The sequence below is a fragment of the Delphinus delphis genome, chromosome 15 (genome assembly GCF_949987515.2).
Source record: "Delphinus delphis chromosome 15, mDelDel1.2, whole genome shotgun sequence".
NCBI classification, from domain to species: domain Eukaryota; kingdom Metazoa; phylum Chordata; class Mammalia; order Artiodactyla; family Delphinidae; genus Delphinus; species Delphinus delphis.
This window is the reverse complement of record NC_082697.1, coordinates 66376273-66394335: the sequence shown is the minus strand read 5'-3', so window position 1 is coordinate 66394335 and position 18063 is coordinate 66376273. Positions and strand designations below refer to the sequence as shown.

General features: G+C 38.3%; 1 protein-coding gene across 1 annotated transcript in view; it reads right to left on the bottom strand.

The window, feature by feature from the left end:
• Positions 1–595: 595 nt before the first annotated feature.
• UQCRC2 (ubiquinol-cytochrome c reductase core protein 2) overlaps positions 596–18063 on the bottom strand; it is a 31469-nt gene continuing 14001 nt past the window's right edge. The window contains exons 8-14 of the mRNA XM_060031881.1: positions 14480–14537; positions 9957–10052; positions 9453–9652; positions 6612–6692; positions 4265–4341; positions 2038–2191; positions 596–865 (exon numbers count right to left, since the gene is read on the bottom strand). Of these exons, the coding sequence (XP_059887864.1) occupies positions 782–865; positions 2038–2191; positions 4265–4341; positions 6612–6692; positions 9453–9652; positions 9957–10052; positions 14480–14537 (750 nt within the window). The 3' untranslated portion in view covers positions 596–781. The remainder of the gene's footprint in view (positions 866–2037; positions 2192–4264; positions 4342–6611; positions 6693–9452; positions 9653–9956; positions 10053–14479; positions 14538–18063) is intronic.

The window sequence follows — 18063 nt, the reverse complement described above, 5'->3', positions numbered from 1 at the left end:
GGCTCTCTAGTTGTGGCACATGGGCCCTAGAGCGCTCGGGCTTAGTTGCCGCACAGCATGTGGGATCTTAGTTCCCCGACCAGGGATCCAACCCGTGTCCCCTGCACTGGAAGGTGGATTCTTAACCACTGGACCACCAGGGAAGTCCCCCTACTGTTACTTTGAATGTTGGGTTGATAGTTAATTACTTGAAAGAGATAGGATAGAAACAGATGAGGGAGAAGGCAAGGAAAAAAACCCACAAAATTCTGCCACAGTGAAGATAAAATGAAGCAGTGCGAATACAGGATATGACTGGCAGGGAATTTATATTTTTCACAAATAACTCTTTCGCAAAAAAGGCAAAAAAGGGGGTAAAACCCAGACCATTTAATTATTCTTACCCAAGAAGACAGACTTTTAACTGTGTTTATCTTAAAAAGCCACCAATAATAATCTGGAAATAGTTACTCTGATAGCCACTTAGCCTTAATTTTTAATAGTTTCTCATGCTTCTGTACTTATTATATTCCTGTTCTCCTTTAAAGCATCTAAAACAAAAACTCAGCATGTATCAAATACTTGTTGATTAACTGATTAGGAAAAACGCAAGAAAAACATTTAAACAGAAGTTTTATTGACTTTAGGTCAGTTGGGAACAATTACCTGCATTTATGCTTTTTGATATTTCATCTCACTGGAAAAAAAGATAAATGTTACATTAAAGACTTTTCACTTTCACATACTTGCTGCTCTTAGTTGAGAAAATGTTCAGCTCTTTCCTGCAATATGTGTTTCAGTACTACAACTCATCAACGAAAGGTGTATGCCCCAAATTTCCACTTGCTGCCATTGACTTCTGGCCAGAAACAAACTTCTTTGCAGCCTTTAAGTAAACAAACAAAATAAGACAGAAAGTTAATAGAAATAAGCAAGTAGATAAACTTGTTCCTTTGAGTATTTCATCCTACGTGTGACTGAGCAAGTGTGGTGCTCTAAATAGGAGCGTAGCTGTTAAAGAGGGAAAAGGAAAACCCTTCTGACGTTGCAAAACAGGGCAGAGTCTCCTTGAGCAGAGCTGTACTTCCCTGCTTTGGTATTGCAATGGCAAATAGTCTGAGTCAATAAAAATAAACTGATTGTTAACTTAAAAGTTACACTTTATATCCTAGTATTCCTTATGCCGCTACTTTGAGTCCAAAGGCTGGTTGTTTAGGTTAAGTGCAATACCACGAGGAGCAGTCCCACATTATCTCAGGCCAGCTTTTTTAATAGACAGTGTTGCAGGCAGCTGGGTTGGACTCACATGATAGTATGGTATATAAGATGAGCACAGCCATTTGGAAGAGTATGTAATGATGAACTTATGGTTCAAGTGAAATCAAGTCAGGGCTGCTATCTTAAAATAGCCTGCTTCTTTTTTCTATCCCCAAGGGGAGACCCCTTGGTGAGAAGATGGTTAAGACCTCGACCATGGAAGGGGAGTTGGCATTTTTAATACAGAAAGGACTGATTTTGGGTTCATTCTGTAGTTCATGTACTTGTTAGGCATAGCAGGGAATACAAAGAGGTATAAGACATAGTCCTTGCCCTCAAAACAACTCAATTTTATAGGAAACAATATATGTGAAAAAAAAAAATAAAGCAGGGGCAGGAGAAGGTCTTATGTTGAGAAGACTAAAGAAAATCTTGAGATGGTAGATTGCAAAAGATTGGCAGGATAGAGTTTATTTCTTAGGAGTGAGGAGGAAAATACCAAACTTGACAATTAGGTTGAATCGTATGAAACTGCCAATATTTGACTCTTCTTGACCTTTAAGAATTTAAAATGGTTTAACCTAATGGTAATTTAGTTGCATGAGGAAGATACATCACCCTGAGTTGACAAGGAAGCTATCTGCAGATATGGGGATGAGCCCTTCTGCCTCCACACCAGGTACATAAGCACCAAACACCACGAGAACAGCATATACAACCCAAGGAAGGTTACGCATTCCTTCTGAAACTGGATCATTAAGGACAAGTTATTTGATGTTAAATAAATTTTCATTTGCTTACATTTATGACATCAGCGTCAGCTACCGAGTCAATCTGCTGAAGGACTGTGGATGGCGGCACATATGAACCAGCAACTAGAGCCTGGGACCCAACTTCATCCAGGAAACCCTCAGAAGACTCCACTGACATTAGGTACCCAGCTTTCAGCTTGTTCCTGTCCAATAAAAGGTGTGCAACTAAGGCAGATGCCAGTTTTACAGAGCAAGGCAAAGTATGTTCCCACACCTTAAACATGTTTGGGTAAATATACAAACTAACTAACAGCTTTGAAATCTTACAGTGCTAAAGGTCTCCATTCTATTTCTTCAATTCACCAACTATTTTAGATACATTTTTGGTGATGGTTTTAGGTATCTCTATTAAAGAACATCCCTATGTGGGCTCTTCTCACTGTCCCTTTAGCAGAATGCTGTGTGCTGATAATATAACTTCCCTTAACCCCACCCCTAGTCCATTTGTGTGCTGGGATTTGTCTCACTGAGGGTAGGGAAAGTGGGGAAGGACAGTATAGGTCTTATAAGTCCCTGTAGCTTAAATATGGGCACAAAAACATCAATTTGAAATAAAACAAAATCCAATTCATTCTTATCCCAGGAAGAAATTATGTTCAATAAGGCACTTGAGTTATTTAACTCAAACTAATCTCCTTGGCACTCTGTAGCAAGACTTCCATTTAAACATAATTACAATTTAATGTAGCAATTTTACCACACTGTCCACTTAATTGAAAAAAGATTTTACCTGCAATAAACTTTACCAAGTGATTATTAGTTTGTCCCTTCAGCAATGACACCTCACCTTCTCTTTTTCACTATAGGAGGAGTAAGAACCTTACAAAAAAAGTATCAACTCCATCAAAATGGCAGAAAATAAATATATCTTGACATTAACAACCAAAATTCCATTTTCTAAATGTTGCTGTACCTGATAAGAACTGTGCCACACTTATTAAGAAAATACACTTTCTTAAATAAATTAGATTTGAAACAGATTTCTCCTAAGCTTATCCATTGTTTCAATTTATTATAAGGTTTGTTTCTGATGCAATCATGCAGAGCTGCATCCTATCGATCCTTGGTTCCATGTATACAATATTTAATAAATTGTGTTGTACTTATTTGAGAGATGCACTTCTTAGTGTGTTCAGTATAACAAAAGTAATAATACTAATGAGAACAGAAATGGTAAAAGACTGTTCCCTCCTGGGTTGTAATTCACCCTGTCATATTTCCTTTGTGGGCAATACTAAATGATCATAGAGGCCTCCGGAGTTTTAGGATTCACATTCTGAATTGTCCTAAATGGATGGAGTCAAATTTAAATGTTTTAAACTCCTGTATGAAAATGCAAGCTGATTTCCAACTCTGTCCAAAGTCTGTCTCTTTTAGAGAAACTCCCAGAGCTACTGAGTTAAGAGGAGTTGTTAGCACTTTCAATGTGGGAATTTAAAAATCACCAAATAGGAGACAGATATTGCAATCTTTTAATCAGATACATTTTTTGGTCTATCAAATCAGTAAAGAGGAAAAAGTTGCCAATGGTTATGGTAGAACAGGCACTCTCATATATACTGACAATGTGCTTATCAACTGGTAAAACCTTTCAACATTGTGACTCCAAAATATAAAAATAAAAATATTACATAAACACAAACGTATATTTTAATACACAGCCTTTCATTATAATGTTTATAACTCTTGGCCCAGTTGCGAATCTATACCAAGAAAGTAATACGAAATACAAAAATGTTTTAAAACCCAAAGATATCCTTTATAGTTTATAATTTCAAACTGCCAACTTGTTGAAAATGTCCAATAAGTATATTTTGACACACCAATTAAAACTGTTTATGACAAATTTTTAGTAATAAAAATAAATGGAATAAATGCAAACAGCATTATAATGTTAAAAAAAGAGAAGAATCATTGGTAGGGAATGAAAAATAATTTTTGTCTTTGTAATTTTCAATTTCTACAATAAACACTAATAAGTATTATTTATTAACAAGTATATATACAATATTAACAATTATGTTTAAAAATGGTCAAGAAAATAATCAAAATGTTAACAATTATATCTCTAGGGGGTAGGAGTATATTTCCCTTTCCTTTTAAATACTTTTCTGTGCCTTTCAATCCTTTTTGTGTATTTATTACAATAGTGTTGTAACTAGAAAAAATACAACTTTCAAATAATTGAAACATGAAACATTAATATTGAAACTTACTTGGCAACTTGGACATCTGTATTAGAAAGGTTTCCTTGAGCAACTGTTTTTACTTGGTTATAGGCAGCCTTGATAACCTAGGATAGACAAGTAAAAGCTGGTCATCTTTGATCAGTGCCAAAGTCTGCTGCAGGGGCTTCTCTGGTGGCACAGTGGTTGAGAGTCCACCTGCCGATGCAGGGGACACGGGTTCGTGCCCCGGTCCGGGAAGATCCCACATGCCGCGGAGCGGCTGGGCCCGTGAGCCGTGGCCGCTGAGCCTGCGTGTCCGGAGACTGTGCTCCGCAGCGGGAGGGGCCACAACAGTGAGAGGCCTGCGTACCGCAAAAAAACAAAACAAAACAAACAAAGAAACAAACAAAAAACAAAGTCTGCTGCTGCAGCATTCAAATGCTCCTCTACTGAGGCAAAAACAAAAGATGGAAGGTTAGTTCCAGAGAAACAGTATAGTGTCCATTTGGAATTCTTAATTCACTACGTGCTGCTTACTCTTCCCATGTTCCATAAAGCAGCTGTTTGTACAATATCCAAGTGGCCAAGTTTCTTAACAAACGTTAAGTGGCAGAGGGCAGAGGACGGCAGTAGGGTTTAGGAAAAGAAAACTCAGGGATTTATAATTGCCTACAAAGAATAAGCACTTCAAAATTTTCCCAAGACTCTCAAAGTATCATGTAATTAATCTGCTATCTCTTACTATTCACTAAGAAAAAAGTAGTAATCCATACATAGCCAATCTGAAAAGCCTGTCCATACCTGGAGTGCTAGAGTCATGAAGGAATCAACTTCTAGTGATGTGGGTGGGTACTTGGTAAATATATGTTGAATAAATAAATTAATAATAAACCTGGCCCATGATTTTCTCCCTCCCAACCCTGGCACCATTCTGGGTCTGCTACTTACTGTTCTTTCTAATCACCTAAACTCTAGGACCTTCATTTCCCCTCCAGGTGAGCTACCCATTTCCATAGCCATACCCCAGACATGCACATAACCTAGATCTGACCTACCTCTGAAATCCTCAATTCCAAGACCTCTGGCCTAAGTCTTTTATCACACTATCCTTATCTTCCATTTTATCAACATCTCTAGGTCCTTGATTTGCCCACTTTCAACCTATCAGGTCCCCCTGGCTTCACTTCTTTGGCCTAAATCCATGAATCATCTCTTCAATCACTCTTGCCAGTGCTTCCAACTTCCTGCCATCTTTTCATACTTCTGACCTGCCTACTTTGCAAGATTCCAGCCTGGGATCAACCCTACTGCCTGCCTCCTCCATTTCTGCATTAGGCTAGACGTCTGGCTGTACTATGCATTTGTGGTCACTTATCTCATGGAGACATCTGTACTGCTGTTATGCTCATTCTGTGTGCATCTAGCCACTCATCTGTCCCAAACCTCATTAGTTTCTTTAAACTCTCCTCCTCTCTCTTATTCTCAAAACATGACTTAGCTTCCTACCTTATCAGGGATATACTTCCTCATCTTCCCGACATCCTCTTCTCCCATCAGCCTTTGTGTCCAAGGCTAAAATGTCCGATTGTACTTTGGATCCTGCTTGCTCTTGCTTTTTCAGACTTGATCCATCTATAATTTATCTCCTATATTCGCTCCAATTTTCTTTCCTTTCAGTGTGAATGTCTCTTCCTACTTAATCTCTCAGTGGAAACTCTCCTAAAACTACCACCCACCTCAAGTCTAAGCTCCACCTGCCTGCACCAACTTTGTATTTCTTTCTTCCCATTCATTCCTTAATATTATAAATTTTAGTTCACTTCCAATACTCTGATAAAAACTGATAGTATCACCAATATTATCCTAGTTTGCTAAAACTACCAGACCTGTCTGTGGTAACTAAACGGATGTTAATCCAGAGTATATCGAAACAGTGTTAACCATTCTTTCTTTCCTGGCCTCCAAACGTGCCAGTTTCTCTTCTTTTTCTTTCTGTTTCTTTTTGGCCATTTTCCTTAGCTCGACCTTCAGTTTTCTTCTCCTCCAACCTTTCACGTGTAACCCTGACTTCAACACACTCTTTATAATGATGACTCCCAGTATACATCTTGGCCTTGACCTCAACTGAGTTCTTCATTTAGATACCCCAGAGACAACTCAATGCCACATGCCCACACAGAACGAAAATACCAAGGAAACATTTCCTCCCTCTTTTCTGGAAGCATCAGTATATGCGTTTTTCATTTCTAACTTTCCTCCACAGCAGATAACACTTTAATGATAATACACTATACAGAACTCTGATAAATCATGGCATTCAAACATTCCATGTTCTTACTAAAAATATGTTAATGGAGGAAAAAATCTTGTGAGAATTGATGAGTTTGCAACTTACATCTCCAGCAGCTGCAGCCTGTGAGATAGTGTAAATCCCAAAGAGTCCAGAATCTGAGTAACTGGCATTAAAAGCGGAAACCTGAAAATATAATGAAACTTTACTGTATGTCATTCTACCAGGTAAAACAGGGCACAATTTCCCTAAGGCTGTCTAGACAAAAACGTATACCTTCACAGTATAAGCAAAGACACGGATTAATATTTCACTTAAATGGTTCTATTAAGGACTGAAGTGTTCTATATACAGGTTACCTCTTTCACAACTGTAATGTTTTAGCTTTTCTCATTTAACTCTTTCTAAAATGACGGCTCACTTTCCTTGATATTTTCTAACCTTTTGATGATTAAAAGTTAAGGCAAACATTAACTTGTGAACATTACTACTGTAGATTCAGTACAGCTGAGTGGTATAAATCATGGGCTTTGGCATTAGATAAACCTGCTTTCTCCCCTCTGCTGTTGGTGGTGACTTCCTTTTCACCAATTCGCTTTCACTTCTCCTATAGACTAAAATTAAAGGGTTAGGAAAAAAATTTCTGCTTAGCATCTATTATTCAGATGTCCAAGGGAGCAAGAAGTTTAGCCTCTGGAAAACGGGTATTTCTGTCTGTAGTCTGAGTAGAGTGTTAAGTTCCTTAAGGTGGACATGACACCCTAGTAAAGTGCTTTTCAGTGTTTATGTGGACCGTTTACATAAGGATCACTTGAGTTGTTATTAAAAATGTAGACTTTCAGGTTCCTACGACAGATCTACTCACTCAGATCACTAAAGATGCAGTCTGGGATTCCGAATTTTAAACTAGTGTTCCAGATGAAGTTTGAAAACCATTGGTTTGGCCCATACGAAGCATACAAAGATATGCACTTCAATCACCTGAAGTTTAATTACAATTCTGAGACTAACTAGTCATCCTCCAAATTTCTGGCCAAATTCTGAAGTAGGAATTTATATTAATTTTTTTTTTGGTGGATTTATCTTTTAAATTTATTTATTTATTTATTTATGGCTGCAATGGGTCTTCATTGCTGCACGCGGGTTTCCTCTAGTTGCGGAGAGCGGGGGCTGCTCTTCGTTGCGGTGCCTGGGCTTCTAATTGCGGTGGCTTCTCTTGTTGTGGAGCATGGGCTCTAGGTGCACGGGCTTCAGTAGTTGTGGTGTGCAGGCTCAGTAGTTGTGGTGCATGGGCCTAGTTGCTCCGCAGCATGTGGGATTTTCCCGGACCAGGGCTTGAACCCATGTCCCCTGCATTGGCAGGCGGATTGTTAACCACTGTGCCACCAGGGAATTCCCAGGAATTTCTATTATATTATGTCACTGGATTAGATTAAACTCCAACTACCCAAAGCATCATTAACATTCAATGGTGAAGAGTAAAGCATGAAGAAAAGAAAACAGAGTAGACCATGAACCAGGAGAAAGAAAATCTGGAGGATATCTAATTAAGGACTAGGACTAATTTAAGATAATGGTTTTTGGGAATTCCCTGGTGGTCCAGTGGGTAAGACTCTGAGCTGCAGGGAGCCTGGGTTCGATCCCTGGTCGGGAAACTAGATCCCATGTGCATGCCGCAACTAAGAAGCCCACACGCTGCAACTAAGAAGCCCGCATGCTGCAACTAAACATGCCGCAATGAAGATCCCACGTGCCACAACTAAGACCCAGTGCAGCCAAAATAAATAAACTGAAAAAAAAAATAAGATAATGGTTTTCAAACTGTGCTCCAAGGAACTCTAAGGTTCTGTACAGAAGATTCCAAGGGTTTCACTGTCAAGTAAGCCTTCTAAACTTCTTTAAAAGCAAGAACTTTTGTGTTGGGCATTGCAATTGGGGAATGGCACTGATGAAAAAGGCTCCTCTGCTAAAAAAAAAAAAAAGTCTGACACTACCACTAAAGTATTAAACAGAGGAATAAAAAGAGAAGATGACTGATTTTAATTTTCACCATTAAGTGTCAAATGGCCAAAGACTCAGAGGCATAAACCTAGCTGTGCCATGTACTATTGCTGAAATTATGAACGATACTTAATCCTACAATTTAGTACATTTGTTACTTTTTAAAGATATAATTGAAGGTCACATGGGGCATTACATTGGGCAAACTACCGTAACTCATTAAATATTTTGCCGGTTGACATTTTACATTCTCGATTTGAGTATCATTATTTTGAAAGCTTTAGCACTTTCCTCACTGTCATAAAAAGGTGTCTTCTAAGGCAACATAACTTTTGGTTATGGTTAAATGTCATTTTTTTCTTTTAACTTAATCACAAGCTGGAGGAGCAGGTCTGTAAGTAATTTCTTGCTGTTTATCTTGTACACTTGGTTGGAAAACATGAAGGGCAGTGAAATTCAGGAAGTAGCCACAAGAATAGAAGGGGACAGAAGAAATCAGAAAAAATGACTAATTAGAATCTAGGGGAATGTTTAATATCTAAAACTTTATTCTAAAGGGAACTGAAGTGTGAATTTCTGACTTTTTAAGCATTCAATTCTTCCTTTTATATTAGAATAACAGCAAGTTTTTGATAGACCCACTAAGGTACTAAAATTAAGCCTGGCTGTCTCTTCAATTTTACAAAGATTTTCTTTGTGTTCATCTTAATTTTGTTTTTTTCTTGGCCACACCGCGTGGCATGTGGGATCTTAGTTCCCTGGCCAGGGATAGAACCCGTGCCACCTGCAGTGGAAGCGCGCTGAGTCTTAACCACTGGACGACCAGAGAAGTCCCTCATCTTAAATTTTAAAAGCAGATTAACATTAAGAGCAAGTTATCAGGACTACATCGTAAACACTGATCCTGTGAAAACAAAAGGAAAGATATCGACTGTTCAGACTCACATCAAATGGCTGGTGAATTCCCTTGGCAACAGCTTGGTATAGAGAGCTGGTGGCATTGCTGCCCCTCTTAACATGTGGTCCAGCACCGAGGACATGCTGGAGAACACTAAACGCATTTGCTTCTGCACTTCCTGCAGCAGCACTTTCTGCTACAAGAGCAGCATGGACGAGACTGTCTCCATTCTGTTCTCGAATTTCACCTGGGGCCAGGTAAGGCAAGAGCGAAGAAAGTGGCTTTTGGTTTTATTCTTCAGTATTCTTTACAACACAGTATTAACCCATTAAGATTAAGCTTTTCCCTAGCCTGGTGCTCTCCTTGCTATCCTGCCCTTCCCCCAACACATACACAAACATGTTTAATACATAACACTCAAGCAATCTAATTCTTTCTTTCCACATTGATACTATTTGGTAGTAAATAATCAGGCCTATTATACTCCAATATGCTACTGGGGGGAGAGGCGGCACCCTGGTAAATTAACCTTAATGGAACAAAACGCTTACCTCCACGGTACTTGGTCTTTGCACCAGATAAACCAAGCCCACCCCTCATGTTGAGAAACTGTTCAGCAACTTGCTTTAGAACAGGATGACTCACACCTATTTCAAAAGAAATAAAAACAAACTAGAACCAGAATTTCTAGAACACAATTGTAAAACACTATTTTAAAAATACATCATTATACAATTCAAATATTACAGAAATAAACAGTAAAGAAAATAACAGCCTCCCATAATGCCACTCTTCCAGACATATGCATTTACAGCTTTACTATATATTCATCTAGAACTTTTTCTATGCAAATATTATCCTTTTTATTTTTAAAATGGTGTCATTCTATTGATATTGTTTCTAACTTGTCTTTTGTAATTTACATCTAAGTGAATGGACTACACCAAACATTTAATGGTTATAAAGAATTTTATTATACGGATATACCATCATTTATTTAATCAATCTCTTCTTGAGGGACATTAGTATGCTTCTAATAGTTGGCTATTAAAACAATATGGCAATGTGCATCAAAGACATTTTCAAAAGAGTGAAAAGATAATCCACAAAATGGGAAAAAATCTGGTAAGGATTAGTATCCAGAATATATAATGAACTCTTATAACTCAACAATTAAAAAAAACAAACAACCCAATTAAAAAATGGGCAAGGGACTTGAATAAGCATTTCTCCAAATAAGATATATAGATGGCCAAAAAGCACAAAAAAATATGTTCAATGTTATCAATCACTACGGAAATGCATATCAAAACCACAATGAGACACTACTTCACATCCATTAGGATGGCCATAATCAAAGACAGATAATAAGTGTTGATAAGGATGTGGAGAAATTGGAACCCCTGTGCACTGCTGATGGAATGTAAAATGGTTCAACTGCTTTGGAAAACAGTCTGGCAGTTCTTCAAATGGATAAACGGAGAGATACCCTATCCTGGCAATTCTACTCCTAGGTATACACCCAAAACAATGAAAAAGATGTTTTGTTAAAAAACTTATATATGAATGTTTATATTCATAAAAGCCAAAACATTCAGGAACAACCCAAATGTCCAGCTAATGAATGAATAACAAAATGTGGTAATGAAATATATTTTTCAGCCAGAAAAGGGAATGGAACATTGGTACATGTTACAATATGGATGGACTTTGAAAACATTATGCTAAGTGACTAAGTGAAAGAAGCCAGTTACAAAGACTATTATTGTATAATTCCCTTTATATGAAATGTCCAGAATAGTCAGCTCTATACAGACAGAAAGGAGATTAATGGTTGCCAGAGGCAAGGAGGAGGTGGAACGAGGAGTGACTGCTCATGAGTATGGGGTTTCTTTTGGGGATGGTGAAAATGTTCTGGAATTAGATAGTGGCAATAGTTGCACAACTCTGTGAGTATACTAAAAACCACAAACTGTACACTTTAAAAGGGTAAATTTTATGGCATCTGAATTATACCTCAATTAAGCTGTTATTTATAAAACAAATGAATAAAAACCCAAATTGCAAATAATATTCTCACGCGACTATTTTGTAAACTTGACCAAATGTTTTGGCAGGGTAAATTCTTAAAAGTAAATGCTGGGCCTAAGAGTATAAACAATTACAATTTTAATATATTAAAATAGACCTCCAGGGACTTCCCTGGTAGCACAGTGGTTAAGAATCCACCTGCTGGGCTTCCCTGGTGGCGCAGCAGTTGAGAGTCCGCCTGCCGATGCAGGGGATGTGGGTTCGTGTCCCGGTCCGGGAAGATTCCACATGCCGCGGAGTGGCTGGGACCGTGAGCCATGGCCATTGAGCCTGCGTGTCTGGAGCCTGTGCTCGGCAATGGGAGAGGCCACAACAGTGAGAGGCCCGAGTACCGCAAAAACAAACAAACAAAAAGAATCCACCTGCTAATGCAGGAGACACGGGTTCAATCCCTGGTCCGGGAAGATCCCACATGACGCAGGGCAACAACTACTAAGCCCGTGCGCCACAAAAGAGCCTGTGCTGTAGAGGCCGTGAGCCACAACTACTGAGGCCACGTGCTTCAACTACTGAAGCCCGCACGCCTAGAGCCTGTGCTACGCAATGAGAGAAGCCACCGCAATGAGAAGCCCGCGCACCACAATGAAGAGTAGCTCCCGCTCGCCACAACTAGAGAAAGCCCGTGTGCAGCAACAAAGACCCAATGCAGCCAAAAAAAAAAAAAAAGTCCTCCAAAAATGTACCATTTTGGGGCTTCCCTGGTGGCGCAGTGGTTGCGAGTCCGCCTGCCGATGCAGGGGACACGGGTTCGTGCCCCGGTCTGGGAGGATCCCACATGCCGCGGAGCAGCTGGGCCCGTGAGACATGGCCACTGAGCCTGCGCGTCCGGAGCCTGTGCTCCGCAACGGGAGAGGCCACAACAGTGAGAGGCCCGCATACCGCAAAAAAAAAAGTACCATTTTACACTCCCACCAATAATTTTTGAGAGTGCCTATTTCTCCATACCATGGTTAATACTGGGCAGTGTCAATCTTTTAATTTTTGTCAATTTCACAGATAAAAAAACTTTTAGTTATCTTTTACAATAATTGGCCACACACACACACACACACACACACTTTCCCCACGAATTGGTTCATGCCCTTTGTCTATTTTTCTACTAAATTGTACTTAAAACAAAGCAAAACAAAAACAAAAGCTCTTTGTAAAAGCTCTTTGCTTAGAGAAATCTGCCCTTTGTCATAGGTTTTGCAAATACTGTAATGAATTTGAAAGCCAGTGCTTTAAAAAGTTAAATGCTGGATTCTGCTTAAAAATAAAAAAGACTATTTTTGTTTTTTTAGAGTTGTGGAGGATTTATTTATATGCTATAAAACTGTGTTGGGGAAGTTGTATCTTTTTAAATTTTTATTGACATATAATTTATTTACAATGTTGTGTTAATTTCCGCTATAAAGTGACTCAGTTATACATATATATATTCTTTTTCATTATGGTTTATCACAGGATATTGAATATAGTTCTCTGTGCTATACAGTGGGACCTTGTTGTTTATCATTCTACATATAATAGTTTGCACCTACTAATCCCAAACTCCCAATCCTTCCCTCCCCCAGCCCCCTCCCCCTTGGCAACCACAAGTCTGTTCTCTGCGTGAGTCTGTTTCTATTTCATAGATAAGTTCATTTGTGTCATATTTTAGATTCTATGTATAAGTGATATATGGTATTTGTCTTTCTCTTTCTGACTTACTTCACTTAGTATGATAATCTCTATGTCCATCCATGTTGCTGCAAATGGCATTATTGCATTCTTTTTAATGGCTGAGTAATATTCTATTGTATATATGTACCACACCTTCTTTATCCATTCATCTGTCAATGGACATTTAGGTTGTTTCCATGAAAGACTAGCTATTAAAATCCTATCACATACTGACTTTCTTTTTTTTTTTTTCTTTTTCTTTTGCGGTACGCAGGCCTCTCACTGTTGTGGCCTCTCCCATTGCGGAGCACAGGCTCTGGACGCGCAGGTTCAGCGGCCATGGCTCACGGGCCCAGCTGCTCCGCGGCATGTGGGATCTTCCCGGACCGGGGCACGAACCTGCATCCCTTGTATCGGCAGGCGGACTCTCAACCACTGCGCCACCAGGGAAGCCCCACATACTGACTTTCTGACATAAACAGAGGATAAGTTCTGAAATTTTGGTTCACATAATTATAGCTTAAAGAACTACTCTTTTTTTTAATGACTCACATTGAGACAGTGAAAAAATACTTTTATTCATAGCTATAAGTGCAACATTTAACAGTAGCACACCTTAGAGTTTCTCTTTTTTCAATTAACCACTTGCTAGAATGCGACAGAACAACATAATGGAGAATTGTATAATCAGAATTTAAGAAAATACCCAAGTGAGTATATTATAAATTGAGGCTGGTTACCTATATAGTGACAGAATTACAATGTACTGGAAAGGTGTCCCATCCCCTGCCACACCAAATTATAAAGGAAAAGTCAGCAGCCTCAGTGAATTTTCTGACTATCTACCACTTTCTCTGGGAGCCAAGAACCATGGAACTGTAAATTATCTAAATATCGCTCTATATATAACTATAAAAGATGTATATATACATAGTTACGTATGATAGTACCTGATTTTTCAGAGTTTCAAGGATAATTCTACCTCCTCATTGAATAAGTCAGTCACATGTTTCACTATCTGCCAAGTCATACTTCTTTTTTTTAACTGAAGATTTACAATGTTGTGTTAGTTTTTGGTATACAGCAAAGTGATTCAGTTATAAATATTCTTTTCCATTATGGTTTATTACAGGATATTGAATATAGTTTCCTGTACAATAGGATCTTGTTGTTTATCCATTCTATATATAACAGTTTATATCTGCTATTCCCAAACTTCCAATCCAACCCTCCCCTGTCGCCCTCCCCGTTGGCAACCAAAAGTCTGTTTTCTATGTCTGTGACTTAAAAAACTACTCTTAAAAGAAGCAAACTGACATGCAGGCAATTCCCAACTTACCAAGTCCAATCAAAGCCATTCTTGCACTTGTAAAATGATTCTGTACATAGTCATGTAACTGAGGAAGTAAAAACATTTATTAGGTTATATTGGTATAAATATAAAAAGCTATAAAAACGTGAAACCGCAGTTCAGCAGAAGATAAATACTCAGGCTTAAAAGCTGCTATAACGAACTATAAAGGACTACTTAGTACTGAATGAAACTGAGCTTTCAAAAACCATTGCTTAAAAAGAACTAGAACTTAATGTGGTGATGGTTATGTAACTCAGTGAATATAATAAAAACCACTGAATTGTGCATTTTAAATGCGTGAACTGTATGGTATGTGAATTACATCTCAATGAAGCTGTTAATGGAAAAAATCAGAATTAAAAATTAGAGCACACATTGGCTTGAACTTGAAGATATGGGACTAAGTATGATTTTTATTATAATGTGATTTAAGTAGTACATCAGGTTTCTTTTGTCTTTATACAGGTAGTAATAAAGCACTGTTATTAACATTCTATAGTAGGGCTAATAGAGTTATATCACTATACCCCTATTGTGCATCTTTGAAGGTTTTTTTGCTCTGAGGTTACTGTCTATACCAGGGTTTCCAACCTGGATGATTACAGAATTATATGGGGAGCTTAAAAAACAAAAACAATGTCTCCCCACCCCATCTTATTCCTGTGCCCACTGTATAGACTGATATAGTAGATTCAATGTGAGATCTTGGAATCTTTATTTAAAACAAACCACCCACCCATCTAATCAACCACCAGGTGATCTGAGGATCAGCGAGATTTGACAATCACTGGTTTATACTATCACTTTAGACCTAATATTCAAAAGTAGGGCTAAAACATGCATTCTAAACAGGCACACTATTGCTCCCACGGGAGTGAAATTTAGGTCTTTGGGGTAAGAAAAAAACCTTATTCCTTTATATATAAACTACAAATATACATACAGTACATAAACAGATATACAGTATATCCATGGCATTAAGTAAGAAGTCAGTCAGAAAAAGAAAAACAAATACCGTATGCTAACACATATATACGGACTCTAAGAAAAAAAAAAAAGGTCATGAAGAACCTAGGGATAAGACGGGAATAAAGACACAGACCTACTAGAGAATGGACTTGAAGATATGGGGAGGGGGAAGGGTAAGCTGGGACAAATTGAGAGAGTGGCATGGACATATATACACTACCAAACGTAAAATAGATAGCTAGTGGGAAGCAGCCGTATAGCACAGGGAGATAAGCTCGGTGCTTTGTGACCACCTAGAGGGGTGGGATAGGGAGGGTGGGAGGGAGGGAGACGAAAGAGGGAAGAGATATGGAAACATATGTATATGTATAACTGGTTCAGTTTGTTATGAAGCAGAAACTAACACACAATTGTAAAGCAATTATACTCCAATAAAGATGTTAAAAAAAAAATTCATGAGGGGTGGGTATTGGTTGAAAAGGCTCCTTGGCTAATGTTGAGAACTGTGAAGCTAAGGTAATAAAACTAAACTTTTATTCAATTTATCAGAATTTGTGCCCTAAAATGAATGGTGTCTCCATCTACGGAGCCACCTTGGAAAGTCATATTCTTTTTTTTTAATGTTGATGTTTTTCTATTGAATGCTGCCTTTGCTCAAATTATTCTAGCAACCATTTCTTTAGAATTTTCTTTAGCCTAGGGATACATTTAAAAAATGCTAATAACTTTGAGATAACCATGGTTAACATCTTGGTATTTGTCTATGATGCAAACACCTTATTTTTTTAAAAATGGGACCCCTTGGTACATCCTATTCATAAATTACCTTTCCTTTACTTGAAAATAAGCTATGAAAACTTCATTATCAATTAATATTTTTGAATGGTTGAATAGTATTCCATTCTACAGATATTTAATATATTATTTAACTAGTTCTCTAATGTTGGATATTTGATTTGTTTCTTCTAATTTTTCACAATTACAAACAATGCCACAATAGACATCCTTGTAGGTAAATGTTTTGTTATGTGCATCCTTTTAGCTACCTCAATAATATATCTTCAATAATATATCTTCACAAGAGTGAATTTGATTTCTGAAAAACTTCAAAAACTTAATAGAGGCCAGTCTTATGAAAAATGTTGGCTGTTCCAAGTTGGATGATATCAGTTATAATTTTGTTTAACAGTACCATATGAATGGTAGGCATTAAATTGATAACTGGATAGTTTTCTTAACCAGGAGATAAGTCAAAAGAGGAAAGGGATACAAAATTCAGTTTTCTGTAGTGGATAACCAGAAATGAGAATAAAAGCCTAATTTCTGAGTCATATATACTTTGAAAGTGTTGATAATTCCCAGTTTTTCTCTTAATGTCTCTTGGTAAAAAGTTTTTTTTGGGGGTGGGTGAGGGGTAGGAGTGGAAATTAAGATTGTATACACATACCTACACTTGCAAATTTAATGCTCAATGTTTCACACTTTGGAAACAAAGTTCTATGATATATACATGGCTGTGACATACGACAAATGTGCACTGCCAGCAAAGTGAGGCAGGTGTGCTGGAGAAGGTAAATGAGCTGGTGAGCAGGCTGATGACAGAATGGGAGGCAAGAAAGTGGGGTTCATTTCTACCTATGTATTCAGAGTGGTTAAAGGAAGACTTTTAGTCACAAGATTATGGTATTTAAACACTTACATACTGTTTAAAAGATAGATATACATAGACAAGGGTCTAGAAGAAAAATACACCTAGGTGCTAACAATGAGTGACTTTAGGTGTGTGAGATATCTTTTGTCCCCCTTTATTTTCTGAAATTTCTGTAAGGAACATGTCCATTTTGTAATAAAAACTTTTTTAGTTGAAAGATACACAAAAATTGTTCAGATGGAATTTTAGTTAAAAAGCAAGCTGCTGGATAGGAAATTCCCTGGCTGTCCAATGGTTAGAACTCTGCTCTTCCACTGCAGGGGGCACCAGTTCAGTCACTGGTAGGGGAACTAGGACCCCACAAGCTGCATGGCGTGGACAAAAAAAAAAAAAAAAAAAAAAAGCAAGCTGATGGAAAAAAAGCAAGCTAGAAAATTTCTTAAATTAGAAGATACGGGCTTCCCTGGTGGTGCAGTGGTTGAGAGTCCGCCTGCCAATGCAGGGGACATGGGTTCGTGCCCCGGTCCCACATGCTGCGGAGCAGCTGGGCCCGTGAGCCATGGCTGCTGGGCCTGCGCTCCGCAACGGGAGGGGCCACAGCAGTGAGAGGCCCGCGTACCGGGAAAAAAAAAAAAAAATTAGATGATACAAAAAACTAGCAAACGAAACTGAAGTGGTAGATGAACATTCAATTTAATGTGAAAATAAGCACATTTTAAAATGTAATGTGTTGGAGCCTGAACCAAGATGGCAGAGTAGAAGGACGTGCTCTCACTCCCTCTTGTGAGAACACCAGAATCACAACTAGCTGCTGGACAAGCATCGACAGGAAGACACTGGAACTCACCAAAAAATATACCCCACATCCAAAGACAAAGGAGAAGCCACAATGAGATGGTAGGAGGGGTGCAATCACAGCAAAATCTAATCCCACAACTGCTGGGTGGGT